This window comes from Fukomys damarensis, unplaced genomic scaffold (genome assembly GCF_012274545.1).
Source record: "Fukomys damarensis isolate Sample0158 unplaced genomic scaffold, DMR_v1.0_HiC HiC_scaffold_37, whole genome shotgun sequence".
NCBI lineage: Eukaryota > Metazoa > Chordata > Mammalia > Rodentia > Bathyergidae > Fukomys > Fukomys damarensis.
In genome coordinates, this window is record NW_022900949.1 from 41,910,858 (window position 1) to 41,920,006 (window position 9,149).

The following is a 9,149-nucleotide window of genomic DNA, read 5'->3' on the forward strand; positions in this document are numbered from 1 at the left end:
GTGTGTGTGTGTGTGTGTGTGTGTGTGTGTGTGTGTGTGTGTGTGAATGTGTGTGAATGACACGTTAACTTTTTAGTTTTCTTTCACTTGTTGCTTTTTTCTTATCCTTCTCAGCTTAAAAAAGCATAAGGCAATTCCTATTTCTATGAGATTTGTATACATAGGTTAGAATATGGAGTCAGGTGTGGTTTTTAATAGTAAGTAAGCACAAAGACCCATCAGACCACCAGACTTCTTCCTAGAAAGTGATGGTTGAAGGAAAAGATAAAAGATCTTTTTATATTCTCTCAGCTAAATATCTGTGAAACTGTTAACACTGAGTTTATCATCTTAATGATTCTCAATAGTTCCCAGCAATTCTGAATGCAAAGTTTGTTAGTTATTTTCAGAACGTTTTATCTGTAGGTAGAATATCCTCTGTGCCTACTAGAACCTTTTCTATGAGTTATATTATTACATTAGGGAAGTAATATAAGTCCCTAATTATTCTACTATAGCAATACAACCACTGTAACATTTTGGCATACAGTTGTGTTGCATTACATTTATTTTCAGATTTTTATATATTCATCTAAGCTTACATAAACCCTGTTTCCCTCCCTCCATCCAACATGATGTTTTCCATTTCATGGAATGATCATTGAGTTGGGAATGAGACGTGGCTGTTGCTTCAGTTGATTTCCATTTCCACGTTTCTTTTGAGTGTAAGCATTAACTGTGCTGGCTGTGATTCTTTTATTTAAAGCAATATATTTTTCATACATTATGCCCCTTAAATGCAAGCCAACCTCTTTATCTAGTGTCAACCAAAGGAAAAGCTGTCTGTTGCGACGCTGGAGGAAAACTGGCAATATTGGATTTACCTATATTGAGAGATGGTATGTTGTTCCTTACCTTCAGATCAACTACAATTTTGACAGTGCCTGGTTTTCATCTCACATGCTGATTTTTGTTTCTGATCTCTGAGTTAGATGCAATTTCATTGTATTTAATTCTGGTTCTTTTTTTCTAAACACATGTAATTATCCACAAGGGTATATCTGTAAAGCTTTAAAATATACTGTATCAAGGATCTTTTCTTACTCTTTTATGATTTTTATAACCATCTTTTATTTATTTATTTATTTAAAAAAATTTTTTTTTTTTGGTAGTGGGGATCGAATTCAGGACCTTGCACTTGGGAGATGGGCGACAGAACCACTGAGCTAAATCCCTGGCCCTATAACCATCATTTTACACCAAGGCTTTTTAGATTTTTTCTTTTTAGAAGAATTGGGAGCCAGTTTGGAGAGTCATTTCTTTTTTTGTTTGTTTTTTGTTTGGTACCAGGGATAGAACTCAGGACCTTGCACTTGTGAGGCAGGCAGTGACACTACTGAGCTATATCCCTGGCTGGAGAGTCATTTCTTGAGAGAGAATACTTCTAACTTGCTTATTCAGGCCCACTCACAATGGTTTTGTCATAGATATTTCAAAATCGCAGTATATGTTATGTTATTACAGTATTTGTTAATACTGTCATTTTTTTTTTTTTTTTTTTTTGGTACCGGGGATCGAACTCGAGTCCTTGAGCTTGCAAGGCTGGCCACCGAACCGAACCGCTGAGCTAAATCCCCGCCCCATACTGTCTGTCTTAACCACACACCAGAGATTAGCTGTGCTCAGGCATTTGGGACTCTAACTGGGCTGTACAGAGTTTGGGATTCAGATTATTTAAATCAGTCTAGTATCTTACTAAAGAGTGAGGGGCTATACAAGGTAGTGGTAAACAACATCCATTTGAATCTGTACTGCCTGTGTTTCAAGCTCAGTATTGTTACTTATTATTTAAGTGACTTTGAGCAAATTATCCTTCCTTTGTCTGTTTCCTCATATGTAAAATGAGATGAATGTTATGTAAAGTGTTTTGAAATAGAAACTTGTTTCAACAAGTTCTGTGTAAATTTATTTGTTTGTTTGTTTTGGTTGGTTGATTTTTTGAGACAGGGTCTCATTTTGTAATTCATGCTGGCTCTAAAGTAACTGTGTAGCCCAGCCTAGTCTTTTTTTTTTTTTTTTTTTTTTTTTTTTTTAGGTACTGGGGATTGAATTTGGGACCTTGCCCAGCCCCAGCCTAATCTTGAATTAGTGACAAACCTCCTGGCTCAGCCTCCTTAGTGCTGGGATTACAGGTGTACACCACATGCCTGGGTTTATATAAATATTTTTTAGACTGTGTCATTGTTTATTATTGGCAGCTTCCAAAAGTTTTTGTTGTACAACTGGAGTATGCACCATACAGAAGCCTAGGATAAATATTAGGTACTTTTTATTTTATTTTATTTTTTAAGTTTTAGATAATATAATTTACCTTAAGTTTTTGTTTTTTGACAGTTAAAGTTTCAGGTGAAAGAAATTAAGTATCAATTTAATATCACTAGGTTCCTATACAGTGCTATCATATGTTCATAATGGCTCCTGTAGACTTGTTTATTTTCCTGCCTAGTGACTTTGGTATCACTTTAGCAAAATATAAATATTGTCATGAATCTTCCCTCTATCCAGAGATTCTGTGTATTCCTCTAAGCCACAGTAGTCACTTTTTAAGCACAGAAAGGAAACAGGTGCTTGCTTTAGCAGCACATACATTATCATTGTAATGATACAGAGAAGGTTAGTGTGGCCCCTGCACAAGGATGACAAACAAATTTGTGAAGTGTTCCATAGTTTAAAACAAAACAAAACAAAACAGATTTTCAAGAATTTGATGTCAGTATTCTATGTTTTTCATTTTGGAAGCTGTATATAGGTTTTCTTTCTTTGTTTCTTTTATTCCCTGGAGACAGGATCTTACAAGGTAATTCAGAATGGCCTTGAAATCACTGTGTAGCCCAGGCGGACCTCGAACTCATTATAATCTTCCTGTCTCAGTCTCCCAAATGCTGAGATTACAGTCATCTACCACATGCCTGGCTGAGAGGGTTGCCTTCTATATGTCTGGGCAGTCCTTTCATGTATTTTGTAGAGGTAATCAATATATTTAGGAGCATAACTGCTTGTTCTGTGGCCAATCTTTTCTGACTGTAGATATGATTTTGAGTGTTTGCAGTAGATATTTGGTGACAAGCATCTTAGCTCCTTCTGTTAGTCTACCTGTTTCCAAAGAATATTAAGAACACTACAAAATGCAGAATATTGCATTTATTGGATGTGCACTGAATTTGGTCAGAAAAGTCATCTGCAAAAAACAAATAAACAACAAAAAAAAACAGTTCCTGTGGTTAATGGGTTATATACAAATATGTATACTGTGTCATCGTTTTATTTCTTTGAAATCACTAGTCAGAGGAGATTGATTTTGTGCTAGATTTACATAGAAGTTGGAGTTTTAATTTGTTGGTTAAAGCTACAAAATTAGGATGGAAAATTTGAGGTAGTGCTGGGTTATAGTAACTTCCATTTCTTCTTCCTGGTCACCTCCTAAAATGCAGAGCATTTTCCTAAATATTGTAACATTGTATTGTGAACTTGGAGTAGAGTCTAAATTGAAAATTTATTTCTGTCATAGTAAAATATTTTAGGTTGTTCATTCCATATAATAAGGAATGCAATTCATTTCTCTAAATTTGGTATGATTTTTAAGTATCTTTTTTATTGTTGTTTTGAGGCAGGGTCTCACTGTGTAGTCCAGTCCTGCCTTGAACTTACTATGTAGCCCAGGCTGGCCTCAAACTCACAGCAATGCTCCTGCCTCAGCCTCCTGAGTCCTGGGATTATAAGCATGTGCCACCACACCCAACTATGGAATGATTTTTAGTTTCTACTTTCTTTCTTTTTTGGTACTGGGTCCTCCTGGACTTCCAGCTAAGCACATGCTCTATACTCCCAGTCATTTTATTTATACTTTATACTTGATAACTTGATTCAGTGTCAGTTTTCTATTGTTATATATACACAATATATATAAAATTGCCATTGGTTTTGTGTGGTTTTCTTTCCCTCAGTGTTTTTCTCATATGAACCAAAATCACAGCTTTTTCTTGCTATTTCATTTGTATAGTGTCACACCTAGAGCTGAGGTTTTTGTCCTGTGAGACCATAGAGGAAGCATGTAAGCCGCTTGTGGAACACTGCAATGCTGAGTGTGCTTTTATAGTCATATAGTGGCAGCATCAGGAAAGTTGTAGAGTGGTGGGTTAGTGTTAGCCTGTAAATCCCATGACTTCCTAATCTCATGGGTCATGAGTACTTTAGGCCTGTGCTGCAAGAGACAGCTGCTCAGGAGTAAGTTGAAGGGTATTTTAAAACTTTAATGGTACATAAAATTCTTAGACATATATTGATTGCTAACAACTGCTATTTTCCCCCAAGTGAGCTTCACCTGTAGTCTTTGTGCATACACACAATTTTGGACTCATTCATATTTACGCTTTTATACTGTCTTCCTTTCATAAATGTTTTAGCTGGTTTATGACATACTTGAAACAGGTGTGTGTGGGGGAGGCCTGACGTGGGTCTGTCCCCTGTTAACCAGAAGCCTTCTGTGGTTTCTAAACAGAATAGTTGCCTCAGTCTGTCAGCAATTCTCTTTGAAGGTGGTTTCTGCTTGAAACGTGATGACCATTAGCATAGTCTTTGGATAATTGCTTCTTTTCCTTCTCTCTAGATACATTTTTTCCCCTGATACTTTCTTGCTGTTGTGGACTTTGTTTTTCTAGGAGATCAGCCTGTGGTTAAAATATTTTGGGTTCCCATATGAACTTCTGTGGGAATTCCTAGTTCTGGGACACCCTTGCCAGATCAGCAGTGCTACAGAGGGCAAAGATCTTCCTGGTTAATAGAAAAAGCCGTTTTGGAATGAATCTCAAAGTTCAGAAACATCCAGACTTTCCTTCAGTACTTTTTTCTTTTGGTAGCAACTTTGCTTAGGGTAGGGGAGGGAGGGGCTCGTTGGGAGGGCTTGTGTTTAAGGGATTCAGAAACGGGGTTGAAGTGTGTCTTTTGTGTTTGCAAGGCACTAACACCACTCCCGTCTGTATTTAAATGCTGTCCCCAGGTTACGACTATGGCTATGTCTGCGTGGAGTTTTCACTCTTGGAAGATGCCATCGGATGCATGGAGGCCAACCAGGTTGCTTTATACTTCGGTCAAATGATCTGAAAGGATATATTTTTTAATGTATGGGGAGGGAGGGTTTCAAATGATTTCACTTTGGAAAGGTCCATGAAATCTATCCTTGGAGCATACCACATTTCCTACCAAAAAGCAGTTGTGAGCAGAACTTTTAAGAAAGCCTAGGAAGGTGTCTTTGGAAGGGTTAATGAACACAGTATATTTTTAAAATTGGAGCACAGTTGCACTTGGACTAGATTTCAAAGAATGTAAGTGGAAAAATATGAAAGTTTTGGAGTGTGACAGGTATGGGGATCCTGATGCAAAGAACAGTCCTTGATTGCATGGGACCCCAAGAGTTTGCCTGGGACAGAAATTCGGGGTTAGTGGTAACATGCAGACCTGGGGTATATACCACTGATGGAAGTTCCTGTGGCACTGAGGTCCTTCCTTCATGTGCTGCTTCTGAAAGAGAACCATTGGGAGAAAAGAGGAGTTGATTGCTCATGCCTGTTGCATTCATTGTTTTTCTTTGCCTATTGGAATTTGGTGCTCAAGTACTTGGCTGAGTAAGTCAGAGCTGTTGAATCTGAATTTGTACTTACCTTATATGTATCTACTTACCATTTGGAGTTACTCAGCTTACCATATAGAATTGTGACCTGTCTTGGTTATCATTGTTGTTTTGAGGCAATGCCTCACTACATAGTCCCTGATGGCCCTGAACGTACTGTGTAGCCCAGGCTGGCCTCAGAATCATAATACACTTGGCTCAGTCTGAGCTGGGAGTACATCTGGCTTCATCTTTGTCTGTAGTTCAACCCTGCCTGATAGTTTTGGGAGGAATTTCTAGAAGGACTATCCTTCTGTTGTGATATTTCCTTTGGCAAATAGTTTTCTTTGTGGTGTCTCAGTTTTTCCATGTGTAAGGTGAGAATAAGAAGCTTAGGCATATAATTTGATTTTTATGTATCCACTGCCCAACATGAATGCAGTGAGCCTAGCATCTTAAATGAAGGCTCTGCCAGAGAAGAGTAGTTATTACATGAGGTTTCTTCCTCTTTGCAGGCTAGTGCCTTTTTGTCAGCTTTGTTCCATTCAGCATGACTCATTACACTTACTGCTCCTATCTTTGGCTGTATTTTCTCCTCATAGTATGGAGATATGCTCTAAATGCTTTGGAGTAAACATTAATTAGGTAGAACATTTTGAAGAGAAGACTTACCCCTTGTTAGTATAAGCACTGTCAGATACTCAGGGAATAACTGGATTAGGACCATATCCTCTTAATTTAAAAGGATTCTTAGTGACTGTTCAATGTCCATCACTGGGATTGATCATTTAGCATATGTTAATTAAGTGTCAGAGATTGTTATACTTGCCTATTTTGGAGAGAAGGGTGAAGGTTCTTTAGATGCTTATGGTTAATTCTCTTCTGACAATCTTTCCAAATTTGAGAGCACTCATTTAGTTTATAAGTACAGTTATCTGTAATCGTGTCTTTTGCCATCATACTAAATTTTGTGAGTGATGGAAATATAAATGGGGGAACCATGGCAGATACCATTTCTTTCTACTATTATTTTTTTCCCTTCCAGTTTTATTTTTTGAAGCAAAACATTTATTGGTGCATTTTAGATATACATAATGATAACTTTCCTCATGGGGAATTTATACCTTTATATGATATATCTTGCTTCTTATTTTCCCATTGTCCCCCCTCAACCCCACTTCCCTTCCTTATTTATAAAAGTTTTGTTTCCATTTTTTGTTTCTATTCTCTTTTTTGTCCTTTTCTTTCTTTTCCCTTCTCCCCTCCCTTTTTCCCTTTCTCATTTACACATTTTCTTCCCATTTCCCAGTATCTATTATACCTAAGTCCTTATTTCCACTTTCAGTTTCTCACACCAGAGAAACAGTGCAATATTTAAACATGTGTACTATTATTTGAGACAAGGTCTCATTTTGTAGTTCAGGCTGGCCTTGAACTCACTGGCAGTCCTCCTCAGCTTCCTTAGTGTTGAGATTACAGGTGTGTGCCACATGCCTGGCCTATTATGTGTTTTTTTGTAAGAGTGGGATTGTTTTTTTATCAGTACCATTTAATTTTTTATTTTAAATGTCAATATTGTCTCATATTTGCCTCCTTCCTCTGTCGAAACAAAAATTCCTGTCTGAAGTAGTATGTAGCTCCCTAAACAGTAGTATCAAATAGAAACAGAGCAGTCTTCTTTAAAAAAAAAATCCCTGGGCATCCAGGTGTGGTGGCGCACGCCTGTAATCCCAGCACTCGGAGAGTTCGAGACAAGCCTGGGCTACATAGTGAGTTCTAGGTCAGTATCAGCTACATAATGAGACCCTGTCTCAAAAACAAACAAACAAACAAACAAATAAATAAAACAATGTAAATAAAACATCCCTGGGCACATTTTCTATTAGCCACATCTGGGAAAATGCTCATTGATAGCATCAAGAAGAGGTTGCTTATACATCCCTGTCCCCACCCTTCTCAGCCATTCTGTGAACATTGTTTAGGCTCCGAAATCCCTCAGGAATCACTACTGCCTAGTGATTGAGACACCAGAACAAAACAGGAGCAGGACCAGTATTCTACCAGAATGAAAGGGTGATTTGACAGGTAGCAATCTTTGTGTATAGGTTAACATATGGTGCTCTGTTGGAGTGCAATTAAGCCTAACTTCTGGGACCTTAGAATCTCATACCTGGAAAAGAAAGATTATATGGTACTCATATCCCATAGAATGTTCTTTTAAATAAACCTAATTTTCTAATTTTTTTGTCTAATGTCATTTTCAACATTCACTGGAATTCTTTTTTTCTTTTTTTTGTACCAGGGATCAAACTCAGGCCCTTTCGCTTACAAGGCAGACAGCAGAACCACTGAGCCAAATCCTGGCCCTGGAATTATTTCTTGATAAAACATCTTTCATATTCTTCTCAGCCCCGTTTTTGAGACAGGATGTTGCTATATAGTCCAAGCTGGCTTTGAACTTGTGGAGATCCTCCTGCTTTACCCTCCCAAATGCTGAGATATAGGCATGTGTCACAATACCCAGCCTATACCCTTATATGTCAATTGCATTTCCTAGATTTTTATTCTTCTTTAGTCAGAGGACAAACTGGTGACATTGCCACGTGATAGAATCCTCTTGCTGAACTACTTCATGATCAGTTAATTTTTTAATAAGTACCTTTATCGTACCTCAGTATGTATGCAGATCATTTAGATGAAAACCTTTGTGTATATAAGATCTTCAGGGAAATTTTTCATGCTTACAGAGTATAGCATAAAAATGAGACATGATGGCTGGAACTGTGGCTTAGTGTTAGAGTACTTGCCTAGCATGTGTGAGGCCCTGGGTTCAAACCTCGGTACCACTCATCACACACACACAAGTTCTGGAGTCAGATACAACTTCCCGGCTGGCATACTGTCAGCAAGTTTCTTAGCCTCCCTTTGCCTCAGGTCCCTGTGTTTCCAGTATTTCAAAGAGCCCTGATATAGATTAAATGACATCATTCATTTACAAGTGCCTGCTATATGCCAGGCCCTTGTCAGAATGCTGGAGATGTCTCAGGAAAGAAGGCAGCTATAAAACTTTTATCTTAATGGTGAAAAGCTGAATAAATGAATTGACTAAAAGTAGTAGCAGAATATTGAGAGAATAGATTGAGATGGTGAGGGAAGCTTTTGAAAGAGTGACATATTTGAATAGTCACTCAGTTGACATATTTTTAGTTGCCATAATTGGGAAAGGATTCTTCTATCCAGCTAGGGATATCTGAGCATCCTGTAATGCAAAGGATAGCCCTGCACAAATAAGAATTCTGTAGTTCAAAATGTCAGTAGTGCTGCAGTTGAGAAGTACTGGTGTATGAAGATGAAGATGAGAATTATGGTTAGAGAGGATGACCTGGTTTCCCATGGGTGTTCCGTCTGTCTGCCTCTCTCTCTCTCCCTCCCTTCCTCTCTCCCTCTCCCTCTCACCCTCTCTCCCCCTTTTTTTTCCTTTCTTTCTTCCCTTCCCTTCCCCTCC

The 9,149-nt window shown here is 38.0% G+C and overlaps 1 protein-coding gene and 1 non-coding gene across 4 annotated transcripts in view; both read left to right on the forward strand.

The window, feature by feature from the left end:
• Positions 1 to 9,149, forward strand: part of Rbm6 (RNA binding motif protein 6) — an 87,113-nt gene that overhangs the window by 28,322 nt on the left and 49,642 nt on the right. For 2 of the 3 annotated variants that reach the window (XM_010615517.3, XM_010615518.3), the window contains one exon: positions 5,036 to 5,109. The exons of the other annotated variant lie outside the window; for it this stretch is intronic. In XM_010615517.3, coding sequence (XP_010613819.1) covers positions 5,036 to 5,109 — 74 coding nt within the window. The remainder of the gene's footprint in view (positions 1 to 5,035; positions 5,110 to 9,149) is intronic. 3 annotated transcript variants of the gene reach the window in all.
• Positions 2,604 to 2,710, forward strand: LOC117284519. Its single transcript, XR_004515635.1, has one exon. It is a non-coding gene; the product is annotated as a U6 spliceosomal RNA (small nuclear RNA).